Source organism: Wolffia australiana, chromosome 2 (assembly GCF_029677425.1).
Source record: "Wolffia australiana isolate 7733 chromosome 2, ASM2967742v1".
NCBI lineage: Eukaryota > Viridiplantae > Streptophyta > Magnoliopsida > Alismatales > Araceae > Wolffia > Wolffia australiana.
The window spans coordinates 8397522-8413349 of record NC_135836.1 but is presented as its reverse complement, the minus strand read 5'-3'; the positions used below and the strand labels follow the sequence as shown (position 1 = coordinate 8413349).

The window sequence follows — 15828 nt, the reverse complement described above, 5'->3', positions numbered from 1 at the left end:
GGCTCCCACCGCTAATAGGCATTCTCAAACTGAACGTGGACTGCGCGGCTAAAGGGAACCCGGGGCCAACAGGGGGAGGAGGTATCCTCAGAGACCATACGGGGAGTATACTCTTTGCTTTCTCTTCTTTTTATGGCATACAAACTAATACAGTAGCCGAGGCTATGGCGATTCGTGATGGTCTACTCCTCTGTGAAGAACGAAACCTTCACAATATCGTCGTAGAATCGGACTCACAAACATTGGTTGATATGCTTCATCTAGGTACATGCTCCTAGTGGCGACTCAGCCATGCGTGGGAAGACATCATGCGATGCCGCTCCCGCATAGCCTGCTTTCGTCATCAGCTGAGAGAGGGCAACCAGACAGTCGATGCCCTCACCAACCGCACGGTACACGCCCTCCTCTCTTTTTCATACTTGGCAGGCGCTCCCACCCACGGCTCACGGCTGCTATCGCATCGATTGTCTTTGCATGCCCACCCTCCGCACACGGCGCATCCTCGTGACACCAAACCCACGAGATTAGAGGATTGCGTGGATTGCTAGAGCTAAAGGCGTGGACAGTGCCCGCCTCGACTAGCGCGTCAACACAAATTTCCTCGATCCCTCTCGACGACAGAGAGGACACATTCCGCAATACATCGTCATCACGGAGCGGCTCCGGCGGGACGACGGCGAGCACACTTTCCCGAGCGCCTGCGAGGTATCATCCATGTATCTCTTCTTTCCTTTAAAATGGGCGTGGACGAGTGGGATCCGAGTTTAATTGGGATATATATACTCGCTCCACGCCTAAAAACATTGATAAACACTCCACTTTATAAATAAAAACCCCCTGCGTGGCGTCCAGAGCACGGATGGATTGGTCTGCGGGCACAACCCAGGGGTTGGCCGTACCCGGCACCGTATTTTTTGCCAATAATAAAAAAAAGAAATCACAAATCTACATGCATCTCTTACAGGAAAAAATTGAGATGAAAATGGAGAAAACTATACAAAAGTTTGGGGTGTTGGGGAGGTGAGATCAAGCATTGATATCCGGACCTGGATATGCTGGGAGGTTCATTATTCTTTTGTCCTGCACCGCACCGCCCACAGTAAAATGGTAAAGGCTTTGGAACTCCTTCCCCTTTAGTCCAAGAACATCGTGCACTGTTTGCACCAATAAAAAGTTTTAGGAGGTCAAACAAGCTGAAGTCCTTAAGGTATTGCAATAGAACGAGAGATATATTTAACCAATAATTCAATTAAATTGTAAAGGACTCAACCAAATAAAATATAAAGACCCAATTATACGGCAAATGAGAGCAAGAAGAGAAAACCTATAGCCACTCTCAGATATTATCTAGACTTAGATATCACATGAAATCATCATATGTAGGGTTTGACGATTTAACTGATCGGCTGGATCTAGAGTTGATCGACAGAGTAGATCAGTAAAACAGCCAGGATCAATGATTGGATTAACCAAGTCTATTGATTGACTGAGCCAGATAAAGATTAGACTCAGTATGCTGATCTGATCAAGAGGGTCGTGTCACAGTTGGTTTGTTAATCTGACCACTCGGATCGGTCAATTTAATACCATCGTCCATTAAGTAAAATGGGATGGTGGGTCCAATTGGGTGTTGCCACATGATCAGCCCAATAAACAGGCTTGATAGAGAGAGAGAGACTTTCAACCGAAAAAGCCAGCAGTGAACAACAAAGAGGGGGAGGCTACAGAGAGAGAGAGAGAAAGAGAACTAGGAACAAATGGGTTTTTTCAACGATAAGATTGATCAATGGACCCAGTTGATTGAGGATCAGATACTTTATCCATACAGATCAACAAGGTCATCGATTGATCCATTGAGCCAGTATAGATTTTTGATCAATCCAATCGGTCACATTCGATTATTTGATGCAACCTGATTTTTTTGAGAAAGACATCAGGGATGGGGATGGAGAGAGAAGGAGATGGAAGAGTTTCCCCAATAATATAACTAAAGCGAACGGAGAAGGTTAATTCATGGGGACGAAAGGAACGCATACCCGCATCATCAAAATAACATCCAATGCCTGTTGCAGATATCCCGACAGCATGAGCTTCGAGGTAAAGCACCTGACCCAGAGCCCCAGTCTCCCAGAATAAACGTGGATACATCCATGCACCTCTCTCACTAAGTACCGGGTCAAACCTTGCCACCATGCCAAGGCTGAAGCATCCATCTGCCGCAATATCCTGCATTTCCAGAATCAAAATTTCTTCAACAACCGTATTCATTAAATAATTGGCTCACAAAGGATGGATAGATGCCAAGACACGGCAAAAGTCTGCCTAACAAATAAAAAAAATTCAATAATTTCCCTTCCGTCTAAAACTTCGGTGAAAATCTTAAGTACGAACCCATCAAAGAGATCCAAAGAAAAAAAAAAGGAAAAATAAAGACAACCTATGTTTTTTCACAACCTGGGTAAGAGAAGCAGAGATCCCCTTCCGCTCTCCTAAAAGAAACTTCTCCTTTTAACCTCTTTGGAAAGAGCTAAAAATTTTCTAAAACCTGTATAAAATTCTCTGCCCCTAGCTCTAAGATTTTCTACAAATCAAGAAAATGGATCGAGAAAGCAAAGAGATCGCCAATCCAGAACTGTCGCAGAGCAAGGTAAAATCGAGATTCTATCAATGAAGAACCAAATTACCTGGTGGCAAGAGAGCTGTCTGGCGAGATTCTGGCAATCGCCCGCGGCGAGTCTGTAAAGGGGCAGGCCATCAGGGCAACCTTCTGGCTTCACCCACTCAAACTGAGCCCTCATGGCGCTCCGCAGGCTATCGAAATGCTCTTCATTCCTCACCAGGAAGTACAATCCCTTGGCCAATCCCACGACCCTGTGAACAAACAAAGCCGCATGCACCTCCGCATCCCAAGGAAAAACCCTAAACGGCAGAGCCTGCTGCTTCCCCTGCTTCTCCCCCAAATTGAGCACGCCGGAAGGAAGACAACGCAGCAAAATCTGGTAAAACCCATCTCTCTCCAAGCAGGTCGCCCCGTCCATGTCCACAGCGCTCCTTCTCCCACGGACAACCTCCCGAACAGTCAAATCCCTGTACAAACTTCGCGAAAGCAGCCCGCTGCAACGAAATTCCTCCACGGAGAAGGAATCCCCGGCGGCGGTGGGCTTCTCCACGGCCTCCGCAGTCTCGTAGATGGCGTCCCAGCGGACATGCTCCTCGCTCAAGGCGTTCGGCTTCCCGATCCAGTTCAATGGCGGAAGGCTCGAGATCTGGGCTGCAATGGAGGCGTAATCAAGGACGGGGACGGAGTCAGCGGGGAAGACGAGCAACGCACAGTCGGGATGCTCCGCCTCCACATTTGGAAACCCTAACCCTAACCCTAACCCTAGGCCGAAGAGGTTGCGGAGATCGGTTGAACCGAGGCCGTCGACCAGCCTGGCGTCCCAGCCGAGCGCGCGGGCGGCGACTGCCACGGCGGCGACGGCGTGGCCGACGTCGTGGTTGCAGTACCGGAAAGCGCGCTCGCCGTACTTCCACGATTCTCGCCAGAAGATGGACGAGAACCCGACGAGGAAGGATTGGGGCAAAATCTGGGGGAGGAAATCGCGGGGGAAGGCCGCGCGGACTTCCAGCGCGTGCTCCCGGGGCGCGTAGTGCGCGACGAAGGGCGAGGAGGAGGAAATGGGAGGGGAGAGGAGGTAGGCTTCGGTGGGATGGAGGTTGCCGGAGCTAGGGTTTACTCTGAGGGACCAGGTGGAGCTGCCGGCCTTCTTCCAGGCGGAGAGCGCCATGGAATCGAAGAGAAGCTCCGAGAGGGAGGCGTGGGAGATGGGCTGCGGGGGGGGTGGATCGGAGAAGAGGGAGGAGTAGGGAGGAGAATCGGAGATGGGAGATTGCCGGAGGGGGACGAGAGGGGAGGAGACGAACCGGAGGAAGGGGCTCGGCTGGTTCGCCCAGTCCAGGCCGCGAGGGCCTCGCGCGAAGCCGGCGCTGAGCGAGTGCTTGCTCTGGTCGTGGTAGGTTTCCGCCTGGCGCCGCCTCCTCTCCCGATCCGCCGCCGCGCTCGCGGCGGCGGAGCTCGTTCTCCGGCGGTGCATCCCCGCGATCGCAGACGACGGCCCAAGCCTGGAAGAGACTACCAACATCGCCACCTCAGTCGGAGGGGACCCCTGTCTTATAACAACGAGGCGGTTTAAATAGGGCAGCCCATTCGACGACATGTCCGCGTCACGCCCGATATGGGATAAAAATCAGACAACAAAAAGCGCGGGAAACGGAGAGCTGCTCGTCAACGGTCAATTCAGTCAACGTTGGACCTGCAAATAGTGGGAAAGCAAATCGGTCAACGGTCGGAATGAAGTGCACGACTGTCCGGGACGGGACGGGACGGGACGGTTTTTTCATGGGTCATCACAAACCGTCCTGTGACTATAGTTCTGGATTGTCCGGGACATGGACGATGGACAGGATGGGACGAAGATTGTCCCCTCCGATGTCCGAAATCAGTGAAGGGGCGGCGATGGGACGGTTTTTTTGTCCCAGACCTCTGGACGGGACGGTTTTTTTTCGTCCCAGTGGATGAAAACCATCCCGTCTGGAGGTAAATTTCCGCCCCGATTTTCGTCCAACCTCGCGGACTGGACTATTTTTTTGCCCTGGGACAAAAAAACGGTCCCGTCCACGTTGCAGCAATAGTAGTAGTTCCGGATTGTCCGGGACATGGACGATAGACAGGACAAGACAAAGATCGTCCCCTCCGACGTCCGAAAGCAATGCAGGGACGCGAATGGGACAAAAATTCGTCGGGACGGTTTTTTTCTTCGGAATGGACGAAAACCATCCCGTTTGGAGGTCTTGGGATGAATTTCATCCTGGGACAAAAAAATCGTCCTGTCCGCGTCCCTGCACTATACTTGTGACAGAACCTTCTGGAACCGTCCGTCACTGTTCGTACTTCCCGATCCCGATATTCGATGACAATATCAGCAGGATGCTGTACCATATATCAGAAATGGGAACTGATACTGTCGTCTATCCCGATAATGGAGTGCACGATTGTCTGGGACGGGACAGGACGGGATAGTTCTTTCACGGGTCATCACACACCGTCCAGTGACAGAACCTTCTGGAACCATCTGTCATTGTTCAGCTTTCCCAACCCTGATATTGGACGACAATATCGGGACGGATGCTGTACCAGATATCAGAAATGGGAAATGATACTGTCATCTGTCCCGATAATGGCATCTGTCTTCGTCTAAGGGGTTGGACGACAGGATCCGATTTGGGGTTGGATATTGGCCTCTTCGATGTCACATGAAATTAAAGTCGAAATAACTTATTATTACACATTTAAATATGCGATTAAGAAATTGTGGGAGCTTTGTAAAAATCCAAGTCTGATTTTTAGTAGCCGGACCCAGCCTAACATGGGCTTTTTTCGTCAAACTCCAGGTCCAGTTGGACTTGGTCAGCAGATGATTCATAGATCTCAGTTTATTTCACTATAGATCTCCCATTGAACTATTTAAACTGAATCTAATTTTTTTTCCATATGGGTCAATGGGTCCTTAGATTTCAAAACAATATAAGGATATTGGATATCAATGTCTGGATACCGTTTTTCGGTACAGATTTCAATAGCTGTAATCCTATGGGATTCAGATATGCCGTACTGGCACCTCCCACGTCCTGACTATCACGATATCCGTCCCAATGTCTGATACTAGATATCGGACAGATCGAACAGGTTTACCTACTGGCCAGTCCGGGAACTGAACCATGTTTGCTCTATGATATCTGATCAATATCCAAGTTTGGGAATTGTCCTGGCTGTAACCATTCTGTTCAGGGCGAAAATTTGAGAATGATATAGGTTATGAATCATAGAAGTTCTAAAATTTGAGACAAAAAAATCATAAAATGGAGTTTGGTACATTCATCCCTTTTGTCTGAGAACAGGACGATTTTTTGTCCTAGGAAGAAAAAACATCCCATTCTTTATCCGGCAGACAAATTCCCATCTTCTCTGACATCTGCTGCCCTGGACAAGTTAGTTTTTTTAGTCCCAATACGAAAAAACCATCCCGTTTGCATCCATGTACGTAACTTGGAAAGAAAATAGCATGCAAGCAGTGAAGGGGCATACCGAAGATCGTCAAAGACTGAGCGAAGCTTCTCGAACACCTGTTCTTCAGTTCCCACAGCATTGATCTGACAGAAACGCCGAGCAGACTTGAAAAACGAAATGCAGGAAGTTTCTAATTATGATAGAAACTTACCTCGCAGACTTTATTTTTTGCACGATAATAATTGATGACTGGAAGATTAAGTTCGGTGAAGGTTTTGAAGCGTTTCTTCAGGGTCTCAACATTGTCATCTGATCTTCCCTGTTGAAAAGAAAGCGAGTACGATTATTGATCGGATCACTGATGGATCAGATCTTTGATCAATCGATTTCCAATGAAGGTTTTGATCGATCATAGATCAGACCTGATCGATCAATCTAGTATCTTGATCTATCGGAATGACTGATCTGTTTTCTCTCCCACTTCATGCCTTAGAAACCCTGAAATTTTCAGGAACCAGCCAATCCTGTTGGTTGGTTTGGCCACTCGATTGTCAAAAGTTCTTATTGATCAGATCGGCCAACTCGTTTTGATCTTAATTCCAGCAGACTTGTTTTGATCAATCGAATATTTCGATCTGATCCAATCATTAAAGCCAAATTGAGAGCCAACAAAAGGCCACCTGATTGCGGCTTAAGACCCTCTTAACCATCTCTTCCTCTGGGCAGTTGAAGTAAAGCACCAGGTCCGGCTCAACACCCACCTGTGAGAGTTCAGGCGAAACAGATTTTACAACCACGTTATTAACATCTCTAAACGGAAAATCATTTTCTTTTTTTCTTCCTTTTCTGAATATACCAGGTGATTCACATAAATTGGAACACTTTTTTTTTGAAGAGAACATAAATTGGAACACTTGTGTCAAGTGATGGTGAAAATAAGATAAACTTGTGTGAAGTGGAAAACTCACAATTCTCTCAAATTCAATTCGATTTTCCTCGCTCCGCGGGAAGCCATCAATCAGAACTCTGTTCGTAGAGGCTGACTCTATTTCTCTCTGAATCAATCGGACAGTGATCTCCGATGGAACAATTTGCCCGTTTTTTATGATGTTAGATATCAATAATCTGTCAGAGATGGCTGAAAATTATCCTCATGAACTGGAAATAAGATAACTGAAGAAGAATCGTAAAGGCAGGAGAACACAGCAACAAACATACCCATTCTCGCTGTTAGAAAGAATTTCTTTTCTCAATAAATCCCCGGCACTGAAGTGCGCAAACCCAAATATTTGGGAAATCCGGGAACATTGTGTACCTTTCCCACTGCCAGGGCCACCTGGGTGCAATGAAACTTTTCATAACAATGCAAAAAAATCCACTCAATCAAAGCTTTCTGCCGAGATAATAGCTTTTGATTGCTGATAAGATAGGCGCTCATAATATGATAGCCATATTGTATGCGTTCTGTCAGCAGAATCACCGAAATTTTCCCACCAGACACAAGCGAAAATTCCCCTATGAACGCTCCCACGAAGTCCAATATTGGTGTAAACAGATTGCTCAGATTGCTGATTTTTCTCCAGATTCTGGTAGTACTTAAAACATTTATCCGCATTCCATCGCATAGGAAGTTTTTTTGAAACTTTAAATCAGGAAATGCGCGTCAATGTTGCCCTAATCGATAAAGTAAAGGACAACGCTTACCAAGAACAAAGGCTATGACAGGTTTTTTGCTGCTGGAAGAATCGGAACCTTCTCTCTGCATTAAAAAACATCACAAATAGTTAATGTGAGGTAAATGCGTCCTTAATTCATCCGATTGCATACAATGGCATCCAAGAACGTTAAGACATCCAAGAATACTACCAGATTCCCTACTCCAGATGTAAACCGCTCCACAGATTGCAACCCGCACGACATCTGCACAGTCTAAATCGCTTATATTACAAATACGTTCATCATTGGCCATAAATGGAATCGTTCAAAGGCAAGAACGCAGAATTAGACAGAGAAACGCTCAGAAAGTCGTAAAGTATAATAACAACACGACACGATGATCAAAAGAACAGAATGAAATAGTCTAAAGAAAAAACGGCCGCATATCACCTCAAACAAAGAAACCACAACAGTTTTTGCGGGTAAAGAAACAGAAGAGAAACTCAAGGCTGACCGTCTCCACATCGCAGGCTCAATCTTTCTTCGTTAACAAGCTAAAAAATCATCATTTTTTGACCCAAAAACATCAGGAACACCTCCTCAATCACGCCAAAGCTGTTATGAGGTCGCCTGCTGAAACGGAACGAACCTCTGACTTAGTGTTGCAGGCGCTAGCGGCTTCTGGGGTGGCCGCGTGGCGGCATTTATTTATATATAGCTTGCTAGGGTAATTTTTCCTCATTTTATTGTGTAGTTATCAGACCGGAAATTGAAAATTTTAAGATTAGGGGCTAATCCACATTAGTAAACGGCCCTCCGCTATCCGATAACCCATAACCAGAAAAAAATCAGGACTGTTGGTAATACGGATATCGAGACAGATATCAATCAGTTAAGTAATTCCTCATTTTATTGTCTGGTTAATAGACCGGAAATTGAAATTTTAAGATTAGGGGCTAATCCACATTTTCTGAATACATGTCTCATTTTGAATAAATGAGGTCGTTAATTGAATTTATTTCCATTTCATAATTATCCCACTAGGTACTGGTATGTTCAGAAGGCGATGTATGACTACTGCATCAGCACTGATGAATGGATGACAAAGGCATCGTCATCAACACACATCGACGTTGGTGTCATGGAGAATTGTGAATTTCCATGATTGATATTTTTTCTGTCTGTGGAGTCCCTAAAATTCATCGTCATCGACATTGATGTAAACGCAAAAGTCCAGGAGCCTGCCCGAATAATATCTGTCCACCATTCCCCATTGTATTTGGAGAACATCACACTCACCACTCACTGGAGCAATCATCACCCACTGGTATTGGTTGAAATTATTACTCCTTTCCTCACTTGAGTGATCATCGCCCACCACCCGCCTTTGATATTTTTCTAAAAAAATCCATGATATTGTGGATAAAACATGGCATTTTAAAACATATTATTGCGAATACATATTATAAACTTATCCCCTCATGAATCCACATAATCACTGGCACATCAAATCTCCTCATTTACCTTGAAGAGCCCCATTCACGCTCAACAGTCGTCCTGATCACATCAGGAATGGAGAGCATCCAAAAGGAGAAAGGAGAAGGGAAAGAGCTCTGAACAATCCATTAAATGAGTATTTATCATAAAACCTCCAAACTTTAACCATATCTTCCAATATCTAAAAGATCATTTGTGTGTGACCCTCAAGGCACATGTATCAGTCTAGTTAACGACCATAATGTCCTAATAACTTTTAATGGCATTCCAAATTCACTAACTATATCACCGTGCAGATTAATAAATGATAGATTGATTTACCCCAATTGATACATCGAGTTTCCAGCCCGTGGGGTGCCAAGCTATACCTCGCACTCTAGAAGATACAAAGAGGTGTGTTTTGACTTACTCGTTCAACTTGTCTATCATCAATAACCGCGTATGTGTATTCCTTTATCCATGTGACGCTCCAAAGATGACTTCGTGTATGGACAATTGTCAAATCCTTATCGACATCTGAGTTAGTATTGATGCGTTTAGAAATCATCGAAAAACTGTTCTCCAATATTTCACTACCTCGGCCAATGATTTCATCACATCTTCTTTCTTGAGTTGTCTCTTACACAGAGGGCGGTGATCCCATCCTGACCATACAATCATCTTTGTGAACTTCTTGATGGCCCATAAACTAAGATTGTTTAGAATTCCATGATTAGTTACTCATAGGTCATAGTCAAAGTACAACCATCTGTCCCCAATACATTTTTGGTGTCTCAAGTCTAAGGACCACTAACACAACTATGGTGTGAGTCAACCTAATTGAGATTTTGGTATGGATCAATTAAGTGAACTCTTTATTCTAAAATGCACCCACTATCTATCCTCAGTTTCTCTGCACTAATGGCTACGAGACCGCCATACTCATCATATGAGTGAGACTAGGTAGTGTAATTCTCTCCATATACTTTGATATCCTTCTTGAGTATCCTTTGAATAGGAAAATTTAGAATACATATTTAAATACTAGTGATCTATGTATTATGAACTCATCATAATTGATTAAATTCGATCATGTATTCATGGACTTCATAATGAATAGATCGTATTAATAAATAATGAATGAGATGTGGAATGTGTGATTAGCTTACCAGCCACATATTTTCGTCAGGAATGATCAATCGTCATCCCATTTTTCCCTATATTTTACCCATCATCTATCAAATTGGTGGCTAGGTGGCTTGATAAAGTCATTATTATTTTATTTGTCATCAATTATCCATCCAAGATGAATGAGAGTGAAAGAGAAAGAGAGAATACGGGGGAGAGTGAGATGGAGAGAGAGAGAGAGGTGTGGTCAGGTGGACAGGTGATTACGTGGATGCTTTAGATGGTGGCAACAACATCAATGGCCAATGGGTGCCCAAGTATAGAAGGGGAGAGCATGAGTGAGCTTGATAAAGGGAGGAGTCATTTCCATGACTTCTGTTGGAAGCTAAGAGGGGGGGGGGGGTGAATTAGCTTATCTACTTATTGTTTACCTAATTAGCTTTTAAGATTCCTTGATTTGACTCTCACCTTCTTTCTCTCAAACACTTAGATTTACTTGGTTCCTTGATCTGCTTAGTGATCGAGTCAATCCAAGGCCCCCCTTTGAGTCCAAATTAGGACTCAGGATAACCTTAGTAAGGATCCTCCCTTGTAAGGTACCCTAACCCAACTTAGAGATGCTTCTGTAGAGAAGTCTTCCGATGGCACGTCACGTTCTTTGGTGCACGAGCTTCAACCCCGAATCACCTTCGGGTAGACCGTCATGAACTCTTCCTCATACGTCCTCTTCCCTCGTCACCGTCACGTCCTTGGTGCCACCAACGTCACCTCCCTTCCTTCTCGATCTTCGTCACCTGCTAAGATTAGTGAAGCAGAAGCTATGCCGCTCCCCGTGATTGATCAAAGGTCAATCACCGCTCTCAATGATGTATGATGGATAATCAACACTAAAATTCAAGATATGATATCAAGATCAATCTGTCAGCCTTTTGCTTTCTAAAATGTCTACTCAGGTCACAAATTCAATCCCACTAAAAACTTCTTTCAAGGATTCAAGATCAATCCTTCACACTCTTTCAAGAAATCACACAAATTCCCCACTAATAACAAGAATGTAAAGGAAACTATCACTCTATTCACTAAATGTATGAATGATGAAAATGAAAAACTTCCCTTATCAATGGAGAAGCACAACCACACTGATTGCAGGGGAGAAACTTCACAAGAAGGAGCACTTTCTTCTTCAAGAGTAGCACAAGAGAGATGGTTTTCAAAAAGGGATACTCAACCCTTGCTCTGAAGGGGTATTTATAGGGCCAAAGGGGTAGGTTGTAATTTTCTGAGAATTTTAAAAAAAATTCAAGCTCAAACGGAGCTGTATTTAATTTTTTATGAATTTTCAAAGATTTTTGGAAGGTTTCATTAATGACGTTAATTACCCATTAATGAAATTAATGAGGGAATGTCAAAAGTCAGAAAATTTTGAATTTTGGCATTTAATAAAAACCTTTTCGGAAGGTCAACCGTCGGACCCGCCCTTTGACCCTTTAAATTCCTTCTTTAATTAAGTTTAACTTAATTAATTATTTATATAAACAAATTCTTTCTATAAATAAAACCCACATGCAAAATAGATAATTTTTTTTTTGTTTCGCCGACTTTGAGATCCCAGGTTCGAGTCTTTCGCGCGCCGGAATTTTTCATTTGAAAAATTGTGGCGCGCCACGTGTCAAATACAATATTTTTTATATTGTATTCAAAGAGAAACATGGCCCAGTGGTGAGATGCCACGTTGCATAAGGGGAGGTCGCAGGTTCGAGGATAGAGAGTGCCAAAAAAATATTCTTTTTCTCTCTTTAGCGTACCCGACCCGGTTTAACGGATCCGGTTTCGGGTCCGCCTTTAGGAGTTAATGGGCTCCGCCCATTAAGGCCTTATTGGGCCCCTTTAAAGGGACTAAAATACCAAAATTTAAAAATCAATTTTGCACCATTTAAAAGGCTTTTAATTTTTAAAAAATTCAGAAAAATACTTTTAATATTTTTAAAGTAGTTTTCAATATTTAAAAACATTTCTAAGGCTTCTGAAAATAATTTTAACATACCTTAAATATGAAATGACCTTTTAAAATATTTTAAAGTATTAAAATAATATTTTAATACTTTTAAAAGTATTTTCAGAAAGTTTAAAAAATATTTTTCATTCTCCCAAGTACTTTAAGATTATTTTAGTTTATTTTATAGTTTTAAACCAGTTTAAAAACATAATCTTAAAACATTTTTAAGCTCTAATTATAAATTAGATTCTTAATTATAAATTCATGATATTAATGTAATTTAGTGTACATTAAAACACAAAAACCTCAACAACTTCTAACATCCATTTCATTATTCATCATGGGTGAATGATTTAATAGCACTTAGCGATCCTTCATCAAGGATGAATGGCTTAATAGAACTAAGGAATTGGCATCCTATATGGGACAAGCATCATCTAGGACCACTGTCTTGCGGACTTGTCATACACAACATCTCATCCCTTGTACCATGAGGTGGACAAGATTTATAGTGCAGTCTCAGTCTGTGTATTCACTTTCTTATAAAACTCAACAAATTTCATAATCATCAACCAACTTCATTATTATGAATCATGTGATGACACATTGTGGCCCTCTCTCTCTTACTTAATCTTTCTCACTCCTATGTCTAACTCCCTCCCTCTTGTGTTCTCTCTATATCTCTCTTTCTTTATTTTCTCCCTATATTGCTTTCTCTCTCTCTTTCTTGATCTCTCTGTCTCGCTTGTGATGAACCAAGGAGGTTGTTGATAGGCATGCTACTAAGGAGGTTGTAGCAGCGATGGGGGGGCACCAGGTTAACTAAGGTCCACATCTGTCTGCCATTTAATCAAGTCGTTCAATCCCCTATAAAAGATATGGGATGACTCGGGAAAGATCCATCCATCTCCAGCCCTGACTGTCAACTTCACCAGTTTAAAGATAATTTCTAGCCACATGGGTCTACCAAAAGCGATCTGACGGCCTTTAGAGGGCCCTGATGGATGGAGCATCCTATCTACGGCCAATGAGGATCATCAAGAGGCTTTAAAAAGGATTTTGGAGCTCTTCCAAACCAAACCGCGAGCGACAAAAGTGACCCGTTTGGAGCTCCTCAAATCAAATTAGAGCTCATGACACCTTTAAGACTGCTTGGCTCTCTCAGGAAGGTGATAAAAGAGGCCCAAAATGCCTAGGACTTGAATCATCATGGGGGAAGACAAGCATGTATGCATACCAAAGTTAGGGGCAACAATCGACGCTCTTACCTTACTCTGAATCAAGTACAATAAGATTGATTTCTGATTCAAATTTGGTAGATATTTAGTTGATAGTTATGACTGCTTTCATATATTTGGTTAACATCACTTGTCAGGGTTGATTTCATCAATATCTCTTTGTGTGGCCTCTTCGAGCCATTCTAACAAACTCGTACTATGCATTCTAACATGTCATGAGAAACATGGAACCATTGTACACATGCCACTGATGTTTCCATCACTAATAAAGCTTCTAAAAAAACAAGTTGATGTGGCCATGCTGATGCACTACCTCGTTACACATGTATTTTCCTTATTTTATTATTATGGTACACAATAATTATATACCATCATTCATTCCTCTTTTTTCTTGCATTGTTACATGTCACCATGGGAGGCATTGATGAACGATGGTGTAGAATAATCCTGTTCAATCATCACATTTAATGCCAAAGTAAAGAAAAAAACCCTAATAGTAATGTGGTGGGGGTGACGAGGATGAGGAGGGGGGAATTAATAAGTTAAATCAACGACCACGAATTCTCTAACTTCACGGCTTGATATATGATGCAAGAAGGCTGATCCAGCTGAAATTTGGAGGGTAACTTTGTCTTGCTCTCCTCTATCCATCATACAGTTAAGTCCATAAACTGAATCGTAGATGTTTGTAAAATAATCTTTGAACGCACTTCCTCCTAGAGAGGAAAATTGAAAGAGAGTGAGGTTTTTGATGGTCCATGATGATTTTCTTGGTGTTTCAAGTGCTTGGAGAAGGTCAGGATTTAATTAGAGAGGCTGATCTGCATCAAGAAATCACCTTGATCCCAACAGAAGTAGTATCTAAGGTTGGTCTCTTGCCTTAGATTGTCATTCTGTATCACATACATTAGTTAAATCCATATGACCTTCCTCATCACTTATACTCTAATCCATCAACATCCATAACCATCCATCATCTATGTCACATAATATATATGTTTTCACAATCTCATCCTTTGTTCTCTCCTCAATTTTAATGATAAACCATTAAGTACCATCATCGCCCATCTCCATTATAGCTGATCGTCTACATCCAACATCTTCCCTTAGGTATTCACCTATCTTACTCCCTCATTTACATAAACTCCATTCATAAAATCTTTCCCACTTGTTTTTTATGGATATTATGTGACCGTCAAGCTAATCAAACTACCATGTTTATTTAAGTTCATTGAATAAAATATTTAAGTTCATTATTATTACATTTGATGTATATAATGAAGTCCATGAATACGTACAATAACTTAGTGAGTTATGATCAGATCATAATACAGTGATCACTAGTTTTAGAACATGCATTCTAAATATTCCTATTCGATGGATAGCCAAGACGGACATCAAATTATCCAGATAGAATAACATTAGCTGATTATACTTATACAATCAGTATAGCTAATCATGCAGCTATTAGTGTGGCGACACTAAGGACAAATAGTGGGTGCTCATTGGAGTAAGAGTTCACTGAATTGATCTGTACGAATTCATGAATGGTATTATACCTAAATGTCAATCAGGTTGATTCATGACATGGCTGTATAAGTGATCCAATGACCTGAGACACCAAGGACATCTCATGGATGGATGACTACATTTTGACTACGACTTATGAGCCTCTAATCATGGGATTCAAACAAGTCATAGCTCGGATGTAGTAAGAAGCTCACAGAGATCATTGAGTGGTCAAGACGGGATCATCTGCCCTCGGTATAAGAGGATATCAACTTAAGGAAGACCATGCAGAAAAATCCTTGGCCAGCGTAGTGAGGATATTAGAGAAGGCATTCTCCAATGATCCACGTTACACATCAGTACCAATCGAATGACGGATTAGGGTTTGATGATAAAACATACTCGAAGTTTTTTGAGAGTCTTGCGCGGATGATGGATTATACATATATGGTAACCCATGACAGATAAGGTTCCATGAGAGAGTCCAACACTACTCGGTATCTTCTACAGTGAGAGGTGTAGCGTGAAATCCCACGAGCTGGAAACTTAACCTATTGATTGGGTTTGCGAACGTGGCCGATACAAGAAGAAAGAATGTTGGGCTTTAAGTGACTATGTGCCCGATACAATAAAAAGAGAAAAGAAAGCGAGAGAGAGAGAGAGAGAGAGAGAGAAATGAGTAAGTGGGCTGGCCCCACTTACACAGTCCCATAACGAGGAGTCTTGTTTAACACTCCCCCACAAGCCGGAGCATAAAA

The 15828-nt window shown here is 42.7% G+C and overlaps 2 protein-coding genes across 7 annotated transcripts; both read right to left on the bottom strand.

The window, feature by feature from the left end:
* Nucleotides 1-858: 858 nt before the first annotated feature.
* Nucleotides 859-4217, bottom strand: LOC144716717 (nitroreductase family protein). The gene is made up of 3 exons (XM_078591934.1): nt 2685-4217; nt 2037-2226; nt 859-1154 (listed from the first exon to the last, which is right to left on the bottom strand). The coding sequence occupies exons 1-3, from the start codon at nt 4215-4217 to the stop codon at nt 1027-1029; spliced, it is 1851 nt and encodes a 616-aa protein (XP_078448060.1). The 3' UTR covers nt 859-1026.
* LOC144716718 (UMP-CMP kinase 3-like) lies at nt 4131-8412 on the bottom strand. Of its 6 annotated transcripts, none has more exons than XM_078591938.1 (9): nt 8174-8412; nt 7934-7996; nt 7772-7826; nt 7286-7403; nt 7036-7192; nt 6748-6828; nt 6279-6386; nt 6146-6210; nt 4131-4313 (listed from the first exon to the last, which is right to left on the bottom strand). In XM_078591938.1, the coding sequence occupies exons 1-9, from the start codon at nt 8246-8248 to the stop codon at nt 4298-4300; spliced, it is 738 nt and encodes a 245-aa protein (XP_078448064.1). In that variant the 5' UTR covers nt 8249-8412; the 3' UTR covers nt 4131-4297. The 6 variants fall into 6 exon arrangements, with proteins under 6 accessions (XP_078448064.1, XP_078448063.1, XP_078448061.1 ...); XM_078591937.1 differs by lacking the exon at nt 4131-4313 and adding an exon at nt 5872-6040; XM_078591935.1 differs by lacking the exon at nt 4131-4313 and adding an exon at nt 5872-6035.
* Between the last annotated feature and the right edge of the window lie 7416 nt (nt 8413-15828).